At 40.3% G+C, this 19,250-nt stretch overlaps 1 protein-coding gene across 6 annotated transcripts in view; it reads right to left on the bottom strand.

Annotated features, from left to right (window-relative positions):
• tbc1d14 (TBC1 domain family, member 14) overlaps window positions 1–19,250 on the bottom strand; it is a 47,016-nt gene that overhangs the window by 7,196 nt on the left and 20,570 nt on the right. For 4 of the 6 annotated variants that reach the window (XM_021315877.2, XM_036146242.1, XM_012861474.3 and 1 more), the window contains 9 exons: window positions 9,537–9,661; window positions 8,082–8,164; window positions 7,887–8,004; window positions 6,926–7,032; window positions 5,551–5,622; window positions 5,365–5,456; window positions 5,099–5,170; window positions 1,398–1,526; window positions 605–714 (listed from right to left, as the gene is read on the bottom strand). In XM_021315877.2, coding sequence (XP_021171552.2) covers window positions 605–714; window positions 1,398–1,526; window positions 5,099–5,170; window positions 5,365–5,456; window positions 5,551–5,622; window positions 6,926–7,032; window positions 7,887–8,004; window positions 8,082–8,164; window positions 9,537–9,661 — 908 coding nt within the window. Of the gene's footprint in view, window positions 1–604; window positions 715–1,397; window positions 1,527–5,098; window positions 5,171–5,364; window positions 5,457–5,550; window positions 5,623–6,925; window positions 7,033–7,886; window positions 8,005–8,081; window positions 8,165–9,536; window positions 9,662–17,577; window positions 17,953–19,250 lie in introns of those variants that run through there. The other 2 variants (XM_012861476.3, XM_021315878.2) reach the window with 2 other exon arrangements.

Below are 19,250 nucleotides of genomic sequence, written 5' to 3'. Positions count from 1 at the left end.
ACGGGGAAAATTCTGAGCTTTTACTGGTTTAATGCCTCAGTTTTTCATCTTGGTGTTAAATGTTGGCCAAACTTGTCTCATTGAATAAACACTGATGAAAACTGAGTTTTTATAGCATCACAAATGTTCTAAAAACCAAGTTAGAATGAAAAATATGACACTATTGGTCAACATTTTTGTTCACATTACTAAAAAGAGCTACACATTTAGGCATACATTAGTGCGGTTACCTCAGATGGGAGGTGTCATTTAAGAAATAGGTGAGAGTGAACAGAATTTCCTGCTGTCAGGGGCTCAGACCACCAACACAAACCTGTGTGTGTATATTGAGCCCATCCTGTTTTCTCAGAAAAAAAAAAAAAAAAACAGCTGACACACTGAATGTGACCTATGGGCTACATGAAGCCCGCCTTCAGCAGGATGGAGCACAAAGTTCACTCAGCACCACCACAGCCCCACCTGCCAAATTACTTTACTAATCCTCGAACTGTCAGGGAGGGGGGGGGGGGTTATGGGTTTGGGTCAAATATAAGTAGAGGACTCAGGTCCACAGTTCCTGCTGTAAAAAAAAAATAGCATAAATGTACAAAAGTGACAAACTCACCAGTCAATTAAATAAATATCAGGGGTCAGGTTGTTTTTCTTGAAATGTGCAAAGAGCTTTGGTAGATTTTCTTCAAAGAACACTTCAAACGCTGCAAAATACGTCAACATCTGTAAAGAGGAGAGAGAGGAGTCAGAACAATGTAAATCACAGGTGTCAAACTCAAGGCCCGTGGGCCGAATGCGGCCCGTCAAGGTAAATTATACGGCCCTCAAGAGCCAAAAAAAAGGCATATCATGTCATAAAGTAGAGGCATATATCCTTTTAAAATGTATAAAGTGGCTAAAACTGTGCCTTCTGTAAGTGTAACTCACCCCAACATCAACTTTTTTTGCTACTTTTATGTTACTGTGTATTTTTTAATACTTCTATGTGTACTGAAATAAAATTATGAAATAAAAAGTATCGTCCCTTTTAATGACTTCATGATGCCAAAGTGGCCCCATACAGAAATGAGTTTGACACCCCTGATGTTAACGAATCAACAATCCTCCCAGGGTTTCACAGATCAATGACCAACAGTGAACCGGCTGCAGAGACATCGATGGTTGGTTTATGGAGGCTAACCTCCACCCAGAACAGTTATTAATGAATGGATTACTTCAAAAACTTCTCAATAATCTTTTAGTCTTATGTTACAGAGACTGTAAGGCATGGTATGAAATGTATGGGATTTAAAGAGAAATGGTGTGTGAATTATGTGGGTGTTTATTAAGCTGCTGTGGTTCTGAAAGTTACTCTGTGTGTGTGTGAGTGTGGGGGGGTGTGGGTGTGTGTGTGTGTTTTCACTAACAAGGCTGTGGTCGACTCTGAAGAAGGCCATCTGACAGGGCTTGTTGAGCAGGTTGGCAAAAGCTATGAAGGCGTCGGCTGTGTCCAGATTGAGGATCAGCACGGCTGCGATGAACGACATCCCCTGCACCTGAGCACGACAGGAGCAATAAACAGCCATCAGTGGGTAACGGTGAGCGCCGCAGACGACAGTCGGGGGGGATTTGTGTCCTTGAAACTCAAGAGCACGGCCGTGAGTCAACACCTGCTGCGGCTCAACTTTCACTCTGTCGGTGCAAGGCGCATCTGTGTGCACGTTCTGAGCTGGTGTCTGTCTCATCAACAATTTCACGACGGTGACAGTAAACACTCTGGATCAAACCGAGAACAGACGGGGCGCTCAGAGAGGCAGATGCACACAACCTGCAGTCTGAGGTGAATGCACAGATGGGTTGGGGTCAGTGCAGGAAGTCACAGTCATATCTATAAGTGTAGAAACAGCAGTATCGGGCTGCGGTAGCAAAGCACAGAGGAAACATCTCCAGGCCCAGCTTGTTGTGCAAACCGATTGAAAGAATGCTCCCTGACGGTAGACAGCCTGCAGAGCTGCTCTCACTTTAATGCAGACGACTACTTTATTGAAAGAAAAGCTGATTATTAGTCATATAAAGCTAAAACACCAAAATATTCACTTTGCTTACGTTCCTCGTTTTATTTTTGATTTCCTTAACGCGGCTTAAATGGAGGTCTGAGTGTCTTAATATTGATTATCCTATTCAGGTTTTGTAATCAATTACCTAATAAAAAAAAATTATTTTAGTTTTGTTAGTACCACTACTATAGTAATCATTAAACGTAGCTTAGTTTGTAAAATTAAATCCAACCCTCAGCCTCAAATAAAGTTCAGAAAAAGAATTACAATTGATTCAACGTGTGTTTTTTCATCCTGCAAAGCTAGAATATACCTTTTTGATCGATGTTCAAGAGAAATCTGCTGACAAAATAAAACAACCTCTAAAGGTTGTAGTATTTTAAAGAAAAAAAAAAAAAAAAAAAACACCGGTCCAGATAAAAAAGGGACTACAGAATATTTATTTGGCAGCGTTTTAAAAATAATGAAATCGATTAGTCTTTCTACTAATCACACCAACGGCGTATTTAGCTGGTTTTGGACTTTCCATCCCCATTTGCTGGTGAAACTCAAGAGTCACAGTCGATGGTGACGTTTCACCTTTTGAGAAATGTCCCCACTGAGCTTCTCCGCAGCTCCCACTCAGGTGAAAATTAAACATGAGTAGCTGGCATCACAGAGACCACATTCAAGCAGCCTGATAATAGAACGCATGGGTGTCATGTGGGAGGCCGGTGCTGCGCTATATTTACCTTTCACGCTGTACAAAGTTAGCGTTCCACACTAGAGGTCACTTTATATTCCTCGAGCTCCTTAACTACACCTTTATTTGGTGTTATTTGATGTTAAACTGCTATGTAAAAATATGATCCTAATGCTGCAATATTATAAGAATGTTCTAATGCCGCGTTCCCAGAAGCTGCTAATGAAGGTTAGCCTTAAAGCAGACGTAGCGGGACGTATCGGATCGATTTGAGTAAAAATGAATCACTGCTACAGACATCACTGTTTATTTAAAATGGTAAAAGTATGCAAAAGTAAAAGTAGGTCCATCTGGAAGATGAGCCAAGGAAAAGAGATACAATGAATGCAGAACATATGTTTATTGCTCTCATACAGGTGGCTTTATCTCGATTCATCTCCTGTGCTTACAAGGCTTTTAAAGATAAAAACATTTTGTATCATTATAATTAGAAAATGTACAACGGTTAGCTTGATTATCACAACTATGTTATAATAATAAAAGTGTTAAAAATTTGCCAAACAGCAGCATTAATGTTATTAATCAAAATTAACGTGATCAGCAGCTGTAGTAATAAATTAGATATATAAAGGATCTTGTCAACTGTCCCTGATTAAACTAGTTTAAGGAGAAATGACAAAGAATAAAATGAACCCGCTGTTTACAGTCCTATTAGCAGTGAAAGAACAAATAATTTAGAGTAAGAAAGTTCACTGTAATTAAAATGGTATTGGAAGTTAAGAGCATTGAATAATTATGCTTAAGGCTCCTATTGTGAAGGTCTGCAAGAACTTCAGCCTTAGTACATATGCTGCAATGCTTTTAAGCATGTCAAACTCATTCAGGTATAACGTCTGGCGTTATTCTGCCGGCCCTGCTGAGCCTCAACTCAGTGAATGCAGGAAAAACATCATCATCATCAAAAAGGCTTCCTCGTGTAGTCAGAGTCCACAGTCCAACATTTAATACTTGCTGCTGTCCGGAGGTTGAAATATCTCTGATTTACTGAGAACCGAGGCGCAGTGTCCAAACCAGAGTGTTTATGTTGCAGTTATCACGTTCTGTTTTAATGGCAACTTCATTTTATGGCACAGTAACATATTTTATGAGCTTCTCGTTCAAACCTAGCTCTGATGCTGTTGGCAAAATAAACACAGCGCTTCAGGCTAAAACCACTGTACTGCTACTTTTGTAGTTCCTTGGCTTTAACACCAGTTATACAAGTAATCTGATGAGCTTTTTACAAGTTCAACAAACAAGCCGGGCCGTTCTGAAGACCACATACATCCAGATAAAAGATAAAGTAGCTTTAATCAGAGGTAGAACAAGTGGCCAGCATAGGGAGATTCTCCCTGCTTTGCTACTGAACCTGGGAAACTGCTTCTGTTGGACAATTTAAAGCTTATCAGGACTTTTTAAGAGTCCGCTAACCAAAACCTACATTTAATGGTAATTTATTTCTAAAACGATTGTAGTAACTGTCAAACTTTATTAAAACGGCTAATCTTTTTCTTACCAGAAAATAAACTGTATGATACGGCAAAAAGAATGCATAAATGCCAATATGTTCAAAACAGAATAGTTTTACTTGTTTTTTAACTTAGTTAATTATTAGAATTTCTTTAATTTCTAGAAAACAGCGTGCTATATTGTAAAAATACATAGTTTTGTTTATTTGGATCTTTATGAATTAATATAAATACTTATAGAGGATAAGAATGTTCTAGTTAATCAGGAACCATAATATCTGGATATATTATTCTAGTCAATGTGTAAATACATACATTTTAACCATTTGAGATTTATTTCACTTAAAAATGCGATGAACTTTACCATAATAGTGTGTATGCATGGGCAATACAATATCAATATATATTGCAATATAACTTTATTCAATAATGATATAACATTTCCAATATTTCAATATACATTACAGTCTATGATTAAAGCATTTGTCATTGATGGACGTTCTGGGTTTTATGAGTTTTATTTTTTAAAGCAAATATTTATAACAGTTTATATTGGAGGAGTTTTATAAACATTGCAAAATAATTGTCATAAGCTTGTTCAGGCATCTGTTGTGGGCATTCTTGGCAGTCTGAGGCTTTTAGTTTCTTTATATTGATATCGTAATTATATTGTATTGACCAAAATGAAGAAATATATCGCTATATACGTTTTGGCCATATCGTCCAGCTCTAATAGTGTGTTTAGTCACAAAAACAAGACTGATGATAATAATAGAGAATGTGGGTTTTGTTGGTGTAAAGCATGTGTATAGTTGGTAAATCACACTGAAACGTGATGTAGTCTCACCACAGGAAGTAAGGAAGTGTTTGGGGGGACTTACATAGCCCACGTCTGGCCGGTAACACGTGTACGCTCCCAGAATGCTGTGCAGCACGTCATAATAAGGGCCGCCCTGAAGATCAACAAACAACAGATGAAAACAATAGAACCACAAGAACGCATTCATGAGCAGAACCACTTTCCTCACACTTCTAATATTGCTCAGCTTCTTATTTAGGACCGTAAATCAGTTCTAGACAGGAGCGGCAGTACAACCTTCATGGTTGGACCTCATATATTCTAGACTGCCAGGTTTCCCTCACTGACCTTCTGGAAAATGCACAGCTGGGGAAACGTTCTTGAGATGTCCAACTTGATCAACTCCAGGCTCGACTCCCGGTCCGATGAATCTAAAACATCTTGCAGAAACCACATCATGTTACACGGGAACTGGGCTTGGGTTCAAAATAAAAGTTAAAACAATCAAACTTATAGTTGACGTTTAGTCTCTACCTTCCGTCTCAGCGGTGGGAACTGCTGTCCTCCACTTCTCTTTAGCCCGGGCCAGACAAATGTTATACAGGTCTGCAGGGACAGCAGAACAGAACAATCAATACAGGAGAGGAGAGGTTAAAGACGATGAGCAGAGGACAGGTGATGAGGGTACTCTGAAACAGCAGCTGAAACTGAAACAGATTACAGACACCATCTCCCTCCTTCTCAGCACATTCATCCCGCTGCAGACCCAACCTCTGCTGTGACCTGTGGCTGCCCTCTAGTGTCCAGATCCAGTAATGAATTTACTGAGACGTGGAGTTGCGCATCAGTGACCTTCATCCTCTTCAACGTTCACCTTACATCAGCAGATTTATGCTGCTGCAGAAAACGGCTATAAATTGGCCAACAAAGCTCAGGTAGGGGTAAACGTTTGACCCGAGATCAGGTTACAGCAGTTTTCTGTGTAGCCATGTTTAGAATAAAAACCTCCAGCCGATTATTCTGACAGTGAGTAAAAAGAAAAACACATTTCTGATTTCTCAGGTATCTAATGACTCCTCTGCTATACTGTAAGCCAAACCAAATGTGCTTTTCTTGCATGCTGTAGAGGCAGTGAAGGATTAGCATTAGATGTGGTCTTTAAATTATGTGTCCGCTCAAGTGCCTTAACTGAATTAGCTTATTAAAGTAGGACACAAACCTCCAAGTGTTGGGAGCAACAAAAAAAAAAAATTTTGTGTTAATCTGCCGACAGGTCAACATTTTAGACCCATTTTTCTTTATGAAATCAGGAAATACCCCAAAAGAGTAATTGTTTCTGTTCATTTTCTGATTTTCTGCTCATGTACACTGCACTATTTAGCAGAAACCAGAAGATCATAGAACCCATGTACAAAAAAACTGCTTTTTTAAAAAACATTATGCTTCCATTATTTAAGTAATGGGAACATGTGCTCACCAAGTGGAGGAAAGTCTTGCATATGGCAATTTTATTAGTTTATCCACAGTGCAGCTCTTTAGGCAACCAGAGGCTGACTGAGAGGTGGAGCCAGCTCTCCTATGGGCCTGTAGGAGCAGCACTTCTTAAATATAATCAGTTCTTACTTATTTGTAATTGAATAAAATTAATTCAATTAAAAACATGAATAAAGTTTTTAATTCCTCAGCCATCTGGTGCATTTTAATGTCGACATGCAGACTTTAGGTTGTCGTTATGCCGCACGTCTCCGAGAGCTCAACTAACCATGAACATTATGGTATAAAAAGCTAGAAGAGGAACTACGCTGGTGAGTTGCAATATGAAACATTTTAATTGAAACCACAAAAAAAACAAAAGAAGAAAAAGTCAGGCTGTAACCAGCAGCATCACTCCTATAGAAACTCCTAGTACCGTGCGTGATGTTGAGATCGTTGCCCACAGCCAGGCTCCACACCTTCCCCCTGACGCTTGGGGGGATGCCTTGCCACCAGAGGTCCCTCACTCGCCGAGATGTACACCTGCAGACAGGCAGACATGCTGCTGAAAAGACGAATCCAGGCTAGTTTCTATATTTTTTAAAGCATCCATTACTCATCCGTGCCACATGGGGGCAGTAATCTCTGTCACTGCAGCAGTCATCTTAAATGGAGAAAATCTCCAGGATCAAGAACAACTTGTGAAGCTAAAGGATTACTAGTGTGACCAGTTTTAAAGTAGGTGAGCCTCAAACATGCAGGTATGCAAGAAAGGTTAAGAAAAAATAATGACCTAATTCTGTATTGTTGCCACACTGTTGCAACTATTTCATGTTTCTATGATAATAGAAACATTTTTTTTCCCCAAAGTCAGTAAATTAAAAAATTGTTCATCTTGAATTGATTTCCTGTTTGATCCAATCTTACAAAAAAAGCCGATTCTCAACCATGCAGATAAAATCCCAAAGATAAATCTGTATAAATGTAAGATTAAAAGGAAAAAAATAAACTAAAACTGCACTGCAAAAACAGAACTAAAAGTAAGTGAAATTTTTCTTGAAATCATTGTAATTTTCCTTGATTAGAGCAGGTAAATTAGACTATTTGCCAATGGAATAAGATTTTTGCACTTAAAATAGGAACAATTCATCTCCATCGTCTTATTTCATGTGCAAGATGTCTAATTATGTTATTTTAGAGATGAATCGTTCCTATTTTAAGTGCAGAAATCTCATTCTATTGGCAAATAGTCTTATCTACCTGCTCAAATCAAGGAAAATACACTAATTTCAAGAAGTTTTTACTTATTTTTAGTTCCCTTTTTGCAGTGTATGTACACATTAGTGCTCTGCTCTTACACAGAACATTTCAAACTAGCAGCTTGGTGCTGTGCTCACATTGTACTCCAGTTGGGTAAGATCTCTTGGTTCCAGATCTGGGCTGCTGTGCCGATGCTCTCTTCGAGCTTACACCGATCCTCCAGCTGCTTCTTCCTTTTTTGAGCTTCCTTCAGCTCTGCAGAAACCAGACAGTTGGATACAACAAATACAGGAATAAAAAACAAAAAAGTGAGACAGAAGAGGTGAGCTGACCTCTCTTCTTGGCCTGGGCCACCATCTCTTCATACTGCTGTCTGTGTTTCTGGGCCTCCTCTGCAGGTTTGGCGGGCAGATTACTGCAAAACAAACATGCATGCGAGGCAAATGGGTTAGCAGCGTAATGTGTTCCCTGAGCTCTACCTGCATCATTTATGAGCTGCAAGCTGGAGGCAGAGTGAAAAACAGAGCAGGGCGCCAGCCTGGGCTTGGTCCTGCTCATCCCTGTAGAGCTGACTCTCTACACCTGGACCCAGGAAGCATATAACCCAGCGATGCATGTTCACATCCTGCTTCTGCTCTGTAGCTTTAAACTGTATTTTTTTTTACAAAGTTCCAAATAAAAACTTTTTTCTCTCAGTCAGAAGGTCTGACTGGGAGAACTAGAGTTAATGCATTAAAATTAGCCTCTATTTTACACACAAATGTGCTTTTTAATAGCATCTCCAGTGTAAAGGACATGTCCTTATTATTTCTGTTAATTTTAAGGCTTCATATGGCTAATAATAAGTCGTATAACATTTAGGAAATAAATGACAAAAGAACTTCATACAAATTTAACTTGGATGCGACTAAACCATAAGAGTGTAAACTTTCAGTTCATGGGGAGTATCGGTGAAAATAAGACAGTTGTTAGTTTTCCTATCCTCACAGAGTTTAACATAATGACCACTGAGGTTTGAACCTTAGAAGAGTTTCTGATCTATTCTGACTAGAAACAATAAGATGGTAAACCTTTATGATCTTCTCTTTTGTCCCATAGAGGACAGTTCACTGCTGCTGGTTTTCATATAAACAGAATGATACAACAGCCTGAAAGGTCACGCACACAATATTCTGTTTTGACAACTGGGTAATTATGAGCATGATGCCTCATTTTGGCCAAACTAACAGTTCATTCTGACTACAGCTAAAATCTAGCTGGTCAGCTAAAGTGGGCGGAACAACAAAGCATCTCTGGTTCAAATTGAAGGTTATTTGTTTATTTATACATAAAATCACATAATGAGCCTAATCTTCAGGAATTAATACATTAATAAAGTTCAGCATTTTGTGCCATCTTTATATTTGGGTGAATTTGGCAGCCATAGTTTCAAGAGTTTTTGTTGTTGTTTTCATCTAAATGTGAACAAAGGGGAAAAAATGCAAATATTACTTAAAGAACTATACTTTTCTGAATACCAACTACCAGAGGAACCTGCTACGGAAAAGCCTCAAATGAAGAAAAAAAAATGTTTTTTATATAATCAAAAAGGAAGCAGTTGGAAGGAAAACACCTGGTATTCTAAAGAGGATGTTTGGATGAATTTGATTTAATTCATGCTGAGCAGATTAACTATAAAAAGGATGTCTAACAAACAGGTGAGGACAAGAAAAACAGGCTGGAAAATAAGCTCCAGTGATCAGGTGGATGAAAATGTGAGAGTGGGACAGAATGATTGGTCGACATACGCAGGTCTGTCCTCCAGTATCAGTGCTGTGGTGGAGAGGGGCTCAAAGTCCAGGTTCTTTCTCACACCCTGCCTGGGGGATGTCGGGTTGCCGGGTCCAGCTCTGCCACTCTTTGTTTCATATTCCTGGGGAAAAATATAAAGATTTAGATAAGTGACAACAGAACGGATTACAGGAGTAATTTATGTTTGAGGTCAGCCTTTTGTGATATGCATTCAGTGTCACAGAGATGTTGGTGTCGACATGCTTAGCAGGTAGCATGAACAGGTGTGGTAGAATGCAAGGCACCACACAATATCAAGGAAAATAAACATAAGCTGCAACACATCTGTGGCTTCATAGTCTGGGAAAAGTGCCATAAGGGTCTCCAAGGGCTCAGAAACCCACGTGGAAGGTCATACTGATGGGACTTAAACAAGGAGAGGCAAAGAAGTTGGTAAACTAAGAAGAGGGAGAAAAACATCAAGAGATTTCATTTGTTTTATCCCGAAGCCAAACCGAAAGTGGCCTGGCAACCTATGACAAAGCCGTTATGGACGGACTATTTTTCAGTTTGTCTAATGAGCCTGCAGGTTTGATTCACCAGTGGGTGTGACAGAGATCCCATGGACGGGGGAGGTCATGTGACAGCCCGCTACATGCTACAGCTAAGGTCATAGAGCAGTTTAACTCAAGGCCAGCTATCAGCTGACTCTCAGACTGCATGTGTGCAGCAGCATGAAGCTCACAGTTCAGACGACCTCCGCTTTAATACACCACAAAGCCTTCCTGACTAATTACAATCCACCTAAAAATAGAACCAGTGCAATAGGAATGCACACACATTGAACTGAATCACAGACCTCTTCATGTGGCACTGAGTTAAACACTGTGAGGTCTGAAAGAACAGGGTTATTCATTGATCAGCACAGCAACACACAGGCTGGAAAATCCATTTCCACATCCAGAGTGTGTGTTCATGCTTAACTGATGCAGTCCATGGCATTAATCGTTTTTGTTGCGTTTTCTGGAAAGCCTGGAAACCCTTAGCTTTAGGGAACTGATACCAGTGAATTATACTGACTTTTTAATTGGCCAGGAGAGCAGTATTATTGTCTTCCAACAAAACAGCTTCCGAAAAGACAAACAAACAAAAACTAACGAAACAAAATGTAATCTTTGTCGTTTGGTAAATTGCGAGAAAAAGTGCTACATCTATGCCGCAACAGCAGGTGGCAATAAAGTTCATCATCAAAATTCTCAGCGTAAAGCTAAAGCAGTACCAGGTGAAGTTTTAAAAAACAATTCTAGCTGATATTCTTAACATTGTAGAACTTTTCTTCTCAGTCATGAAGTTTAAAGGAAACAGAGCCAGATTATTTATGTTAGCTACTTCCTGCCTTTAATGTTTGTTTTTCTCGGTTACTGAAAAGAAACTACGAGCTCTCCCGAGATTAAAATGAAAAACACTCATGTCGCCATAAACCAAAAATCTAAATTCCCAAGATTATTTTCCTGGTCATGACTAAAAGCAGTGTTGCCTATTCTCCAACATCTGTTGCTCGTATTCTTTGATATACCGTATTTTTCGGAATATAAAGGCACACTTTAACCTAAAAGCCCTGAACATCCAAGCAGCTACAGACTTGCTTCAGCTATTGTGTCTCTAAAAGGCATTCACCCGTTTTTAAACATTTCAATGACTTACTCTAGGTAGAGTAAAGTCAGAGGCAGTAACTGCAACCCACAAACTATCAGCACCATCAGAGATTACCTGGTGAACACATCAGTGCATGGATGTGCCAACATTTTCTTCGGATGGATAAAGTAAAATAGTTTTACCCCACATGAGCTTCACTTATTCATTAAACAACTGATCAGGGCTGAGATCTGGGTGAAGTGATGGACTCAGACCTGAACCTTCAGAGGCATATAAAGACCGGTACAAAGTCGGCTTTCTATCACCTGGAGAACATTTCCAGGATTAAAGGACTAATGCCCCAGGATGATCTTGAAAAACTAATCCATGAGTTTATCTTTAGATTAATTTATTACTGCAACAATGTCTTCGCAGGTCTACCAAAAACTTGGATCAGACAAATGCAGCTGATCCAGAATGCTGCTGTCCTCAATAAAACTCAGAATAGAGCACAAAGTCCCAGTTCTGAAGTCCTCATGCTAGCATCTCAGAGAACGGACTTTAAAATACATCTGTTAAAAAATCTTTGAATGGCCTAGCACCAAAATTACAGACCGGTTGTCATCTCAACCTTCCAGACTGCTCAGGTTTCCTGATTAAAGTTTACTCCACATCCCAGAATCAGAACCAAACATGGAGAAGCAGCATTTAGTACTTATGCTCCATTAATCTGGAACAATGCCCAGAAACTCACATCAATCCTAAAACCCTGAGTTCCTTTAAATCAAGGTTAAAAACCTTTGTTTAGAGTTACCTTTGACTATTCCAGTTAAACTATTAACCAAAACATCATACATTTCAGTCTGTAGTCCAACTTTTCTTTAGTTTCCTTCATTATGCCACTGCAATATATTTATGTAAAGCACTTTGAACAATGTTGTTACTGAAATGTGTCAGAAGAACTTGCCCTGGTCTTGCCTCGGTGAAGTAAGCTATTATAACCAGTGCCATGTATGAAGAAGAGTCTTTTAAATCACGGATCTAGATTTCAATACAATCCCAATAATAGACTAGATTATTGTACAGATTAGATTCTTCAGAACACCATTGATCAATTGTACAATGTTAACTATTGAGGATTCTTGATATTTTCTAAAATATTGTCAAAGTCTCCTCTTATTCTTAAAAAAACAATATTTAACAACCCAAAATCCCTTTTGTGCTGGACTGGATTTATCATTGGCTCTCTAAATAACGCAGTTCATCAGTACCAGCACCAAACGGTAAAAAGTCCTCTCACAAAAGGCTTATTACTGTCGGTCTGTGCGTTTTAATGGAACTCTATTAAGCATCTGCTACACCGCTGTTTCGTTCATTAATCAGTGCACACTCTGGGGAGTGGCTGTCCTCCAGTTAAACAGATTAGTCAGAGTTTTGCACCCCTGGAATGGATGGGTGGTGCAAAGTGAGGGAGAGAAGAAGGTAATAACCAGAGAGGTCGTCAACCAGACAGCATCTGTTCTGCAAGGCCGCGGTTGGGGAAATGCAGGAAAGATGTGCGAGCAGCTGTGCAGAGCTGAAAAAGGAAGGATTTGGGAAATCAGTGCTCAGACTATTACAGCTGTGTCAGATTGATGAATCAACTAACCACGACATAAACCAGGAGATAAAGCTACCACATGATAGCAAAGCAGACCTTAAGCAGTTACATTTGCACCGATAGCCAGCTGTGACTCTCCCAGCAGCGGAGAAGCTGGCAGTAAACCAGTGGATTTGGTTACACGTTAAACGCTCGAAAGCAGAACTGTGCTCACACACCTCGGGGCCCTGTGCAGCAGCAGCAGCAGCAGCTCTTCCCTGGAATCGGCCAATGCATCCCGTAATAACCTGGCGCCAGGGCAACGTGCTTTGTCATGCTGGCTATCAGCTAGGTTCTCCCGTTTCCGGAAACTGATGCAAGAGCTGTGAGTGCCTGGCTGCACCGGCTGAATGGCTGACTGGTGTTTGTGCTGGCAGCTAATGGCCTTTCCAGCTGAAAACACCTTCATGCAGCTGCACTCCAGACATGTAGCAAGACGTACAACCTGTCAGCTGTAGCCATCATGGCACGTTGGCACACTTGCTCCTTATGCGGGCAAGAGTTGTTGCCTGTTAAGTATTTCTGATGCTGTGTTTATGTGTTGCCACGTGTTGTTTCTTTGGTATCAAATCGTCATGGAAACTCTGCCTCTTCCCTAAATAATGTATACCGGCAGATTACAGCAGGACGCGCCTCCTGCTTTCAGGACACCATTAAGTGAAATGTGCCCGAGGCAAACCAACAAAACACAGTGAGTTGATCAGTTGGCTTCATTTGCTTAGCACTAGGCAGGTGTTTAGATAGCAGAGACTCCAGGAAGGTATTTTAGTTTACAGAGCAAAGCTACATCTTCTTTCAGAATACAATTAAAGCAGAGACTTGGCTGGACCGAGGCAGTGGAAGTCAAGGGGCGGCTGTAAGGGTTAGAGAGTTTCAGAGCTGGAGGATATGGTGCAGCGATAGTAGAGAAGCTGTCCAACCAGCTGGCTGGCATAAACAAGACAAGCCAGCCATGATTCTAAATAAAATGGCTAACAACTGGGAGTGAACTGGACTGAGCTCAGCATGAGTGGGCACTGGGTTCTGGCAGTGTGGTGACCTTGATTAAAAGCATTCACACAAAAAAGGTTAAAATAAAAATGCATAACATTCAATCATTTCCATTTCAAATACAGAAAAGAAGCAGTTATTCACACTGCTGCTAAAATAGAGCATCAGTGATAGATGTGCATCCTTTAATTTCCACACGGTGATTCTCCAAGTATTTTGCAATGACAGGTGGGGAGGGGTTGTACCGCATTGCCCTATGCGCCACATCTCTGAAAATTAATGTTTCAAGAAGAGTCCACTTTTTTATTCCCCCCTGGCCACTCCACCACGTTCTCTGGTCATAAGAGGACTTTACCCCTCCACTCTAAAGGACATATTTTGAAACTGTAACTTTAAACCTTGGTATAAATGCGTATCAAAAATCTGCCCGTGTTTACACTGATTAGACATAAGGGTCAGATTTCTAGATGGCAGAGAACTACTGAGCTTTAAAGAAACGTCTAAGACATGAAAGGTAGAACCATTTTATTTCACCCATTAAAAAAAAAAAATGTGTGGTCTGATTGAAATCCAAATAATAAAATGTTATCAATTACTATTCAATCAAAAGCAGTCCATTCCAAACAAAAAAATTAATAAAAAATTAAAAACCAATTAGGTGTAGATTTGCTGTAAGGTAGTGAGCACACAGAAAACAATAGTGTTATATAATTTAGCTAAATAGCAAATATTTGAAGTTGGATAAGTGTCGGTAACTTGGCCCCATACAACCCGTTAAAAATAGGTTTGATTTGCCAACTTTTAAAGAAATGTGCTAAGGAATCCTGACAAAGAATCTAAAAAGTCCTCTGCTGGCCTTTTCTTCACCCTTTAAAGCCTCATCACCTGTATTTACATAACCAAACAAATGGCTAAAATACATCTGACACTGACTCAGACTGAAGCAACGAGGTCATCGCTTTACAAGCGAGATGTCTCACTTCCACAAGGCTGGACATGGATGTGTAGAGGAAGACCAGGAGGAGAGGACACCTCATTTTATCATGTAAATCAGCGCTGAAAGACATCAGTACTGTAGATATTTTTCCAGCCTTTTGCATTTCTGGACTCTTAACCCAAGATCGTGCAAACAGTTCACTTATTGAATGTGTAAGCTACTAAATTAATGATGTTTATTCTGGCATCAGAATTTTCTCATAGGCAAAACATAAAATGTTCCTCCGTCATTGTTTTACCCAGAAAATACTGGGAATACTACAACTGCAGCCGAAGGGCCACAGATCCATTTGGACACATATTGTAAGATCGATCAAAGCCACGTTTCTCATTTTAAAAATCAACTACTGAACCCCTACACTAGCAGACAGATTTGTAGCTGTAAGGAAAAACTATCCCATGTTCAGCTTTTAGTTAGAAAGGAGGTCTTTTTAGATTAAATGATGCTTATTTCATCAGTACAGTCTCATCCAAACGTCGACCACTCAAGGACAGATGTGCTGTTTTCCAGATCAACTGAAGCAGCAAGATGTGATAATGAAATGACTGAAATGGATCAAATTTCCCTCAGATGTAGAACATAAATATGTCTGCAAACAGCTTTTAGCTGCTGATCAGAGTGTCGAGTCAGCAAGAATGACCTTAATTCAGCATATTCTTTACAATGACTGGAGCTGCAGTGAATGACCTCTGAGTGTGTACCGAGATTCACCGACATATGGTTTATTACCCTCTTCAATCAAAGTGTTAGGGATCAGCAGCTACCATTGATCGGTCTGAGAACACAAAGCACCATCTATCCCTAAGAAACTCTGTCCAGAAACTCCGAACAAGCACAGCGTTGCTTTTGCAAATGAGACCTTCTAGTCAAAATTATACCGAAATGCCCTTCTGATCACGTTCACGTGACAAAAAAAGAAAATAAAATGATGCATCAACCAGTCTTTAAGGGCAATACAGAAAAGTGCTCGTTTCTGTCTTCATTATGGTCGATTTAAATTTATATCAGAATGTCTAGATTCTGATTTGTTTGGTGCATTCATTTTCACCTCTAACCTGTATTTAAGCATGACTAAAATTAATACTGACAGTAATAAAATTATAGAGTTTGAAATAAAAGCAACCAATTATATTGCAGATTATACATCACCATCAACATTGCAAAGTTTCTCTGCATTGACCATTCAGATTTGAGAGAATCAGGGTTTCTGGAGGGCGAGCATTCAGCTGGACCACAAATAGGGCGAAGACAGCTAACTAATGGTTTAAAAAGTAACATTTGACATTGGGGACAAGTCAAAACTGAAAAAAACAGACCAAACCAGTAGGTGCACCTAAGCCTTTACAGCATGTGCAGAATGTGGTTTGTATTGTTGTCTTGAGAATTGCACGGGCGTCAAGATGGCTGTCTAAACTTCTGGATGGACTTGCTAAACATAGCTTTGCTTTCTTATCTCTTGAAGTAAATATAATAAACGCTGTGGGGGGTAATTTCTACAGCATCCCAACATATTCTGATTTGCATATTTTTTCCAATTCAGAGTTCTTGTAACAAATACAAACAAAATTAACAGGGATATACCGCTTAGAGTTATGCAGCAGGTTTTACATTTTTTTCTTTAAGAAAAATTATAATATTCAAAATATTTCTTTGCAAGTTCCCTGCCATGAGGTCAATTTCCTAATCCACCAATTAAAGAAAAAAAAAAAAAAACATCTCCAAAGAAAGCTGCTCTGTGTGCCTGAATAATCCAAAATAATCAGCCAGCCAGAGTGGAAAATGTTGAAGGACTAAAACGTCTAGCACTAGATCTTAGTTGCAGCAGCCTGAACGAACAGCCGTCTCCATGGAAAATGTTTTCCTTTTCAACAGCTTTGAACACCTTTAGTGCTTCCACTGACTTCACCTCTAAAAAGCTCATTAATAGTGAAAATAGCCAAGCCTTCAGCCCACAGTAACAGCTTCCACACCAAAGATTATTACAATTGGCCTGACTTGGTGGTAGATGATAAGGTGCATTGACTGATCCAACAAACAGTCTTCAAGCTCACAAGCTGTAAAAAAATAAAATAAAAATCAGCAGAATTTGGTCACCAGCAGATTTCTTTGTGAATTTCTATTAGTTGTGATTTAAGCAGAGATTCCAGCTATTTCACAAATTTAAAATCTGAATAAACATCCAGTATATTTTCCCACAGCTGACTTCCAGTTTCCAAGGTGAAACTGTAAATGAGTGAATTATCAGGGGAGCGATGATTTTGGCAAACAAGGAAGAGATTGCAGAGTATCTCGGCAAACAGGGGGATGTAAAGTTAATGGCATCAAACACGAGGATGTCACTCATTTTCTCCACACAGGCTTTAGTGAAAAGGGGAATTAAATACTTATGAATTCAACAGTCAAATGAGCTGCATTTCTTTAATCGCCAGAGGAAATCCTACAAGTGCTTCAAACAGAAAAGAGTTGGCAGCGAAACCGACCCTGTTACACGTGCTTTTGATGCACAGCTGAAAGCTTGGTGTCAGGAACCATGCAGTGAAAACCTCCAGCCTGGATATTACTCCATCAACACATCCTGCAAGCTAGGCATCTTTTTTTTTTTTTTTCCTTTCATGAAACAGAGGCATTCTTCTCATCACCTGCTACTCACACAAAGCACCGAGGCTATAATGTGAAACTCGAGCCATCCTCCTTCTCTGCTGCATCTGTCAGGCTTTAGCTAACCGATGTCCTCTGATTCTGCCAGACAAGGAGACAGTCAGGGGGTCACCGAGCTGAGCAGCTGCCTCTCACTCACCATGAACGCTGCGGATCCTTACAGATGGACAGTCCTCCGGTGGGGGTTTGCTTTTAAACCCCTAGCGTGGCATCACGACTGCTCCGCAGGGCTCACTCCTGGTAACAGGACACCCAGGAGTTGAAAACGCAGGGCAGAGGGACAGGCAGGCTGCCGATGGAGGGACACACCCCGCATAGCAAAGGATGCAGTAGCATGATACCCTATGTTCTCCCTCTCCCCCCTCTCTATCTCTCTCTCTCTCTCTCTGAGCAGTGACGCTACACCGAGCTGCTCTGCATCAGGTCTTTAGCTGCCGCATGTGTCAGCGAATCAGCTCTGCCTTGTGGCGCTAGTCTCCGTATCGGCGATGAGAGGCTCTGCGCTCTTCTCCTCTCCGCTCTGCCAGTCTGTCTAATCAAGCCCAGAGTAACAGATCAGGTTTCACCTCCGCGTTCCCAGTCCAGTAGAGATTGAATGCGCTGCTGGAGTTTCCTCATTTCCTGCCCTAGAAAGGTTTCCTCCATTGTTTGTGTTCCCTTGCAGAATTCAGTAAGCATTTTTGCATATACATGTTTTATGTTTAAAGAAAAAAAAACTAATTGATGGACCATAGCACCTCTATTTAGAGTAAAACTAAACCCTTGGTTACAGACATCTAGTAAAAAGAGCAAACAATGAGTCGTTCATGGTAGTTGAAAGACAGCATTGATGGGATGGACGGGAATAGACCATCAGTGTACCGAGTTCCCCTTTAAAACTGCAGGAGTTGCAGGAGACGGGCGTGAAATCTGAGCCTTGACAACCGATCCTCCGGTCGAGTGTAGGGTTACGACCGGAGATAAAGACAGGAAGCACACGTGAGAGTGTGTACATGGCCCTACATTTAAACTAATACACGTCACTGTCAACTATTGAAAAGCAATGTGAGAAGTATTATCTATTCCTTTCACACATGAGTTCATGTCACAACCAAAACCTTAGATGCAGCATATCGAGGAGAACAATAGCTACAAGTCTTCAGGGGTACGTCTGTCTCAGCTCTGTACATCTAAAAGGTAGAAGTAATTGCCCAGTTTTCTTTATAAAATAGCTCCAGCTCAGTCAGACTGGATTATTAGGATGAAGAACATGTGTTAGAACTAGTGTTGCGCCGATGCCATTTTTTGGCCCCGATACCTGGCTGTGCAGTATTGGCCGATACCGATACCATCTGTTTGAAAATGATGTGTGTGTGTGTATATATATATGAAGAACTGCAAACTACTTAGGGTAGTAGAACTTTTTATTGCCTACCTAGAATGGGTGACAATAGTTGAATAAACTTTTGGCTCTCCAATGCCAAAATAGTGCAACTTTCGTGAACTTGTATAACATGTATAATACTAGTCAGGAGAGAGAAGGTTGCGTTCAAGTGACATACAAACATCAAAATGGTATCGGTGCCCTATTTGTTGGTACTTGCCGATACCGATACAACCATTTTACTGCTGAATCGGGGCCCCGTCCGATACTGGTATCGGTGCAACACTAGTTACAACGTGTCCTCCTATCAACTTTGACCAGCTTCTTTGTTCCTGCTGAAGAAAACCCATCCCCACAGTATGATGCTGATCCACTATCACGATTTACCAATTGACAATAGGAATGGTGAGTTCCTTGGTATAGGCAGTGATAGTGTTCCACAACACAGG

This window comes from Fundulus heteroclitus, chromosome 14, assembly GCF_011125445.2.
Source record: "Fundulus heteroclitus isolate FHET01 chromosome 14, MU-UCD_Fhet_4.1, whole genome shotgun sequence".
Taxonomy (NCBI): Eukaryota; Metazoa; Chordata; class Actinopteri; order Cyprinodontiformes; family Fundulidae; genus Fundulus; species Fundulus heteroclitus.
Note: the sequence above shows the minus strand (reverse complement) of the source record. Positions and strands in the feature narration are given on the sequence as shown.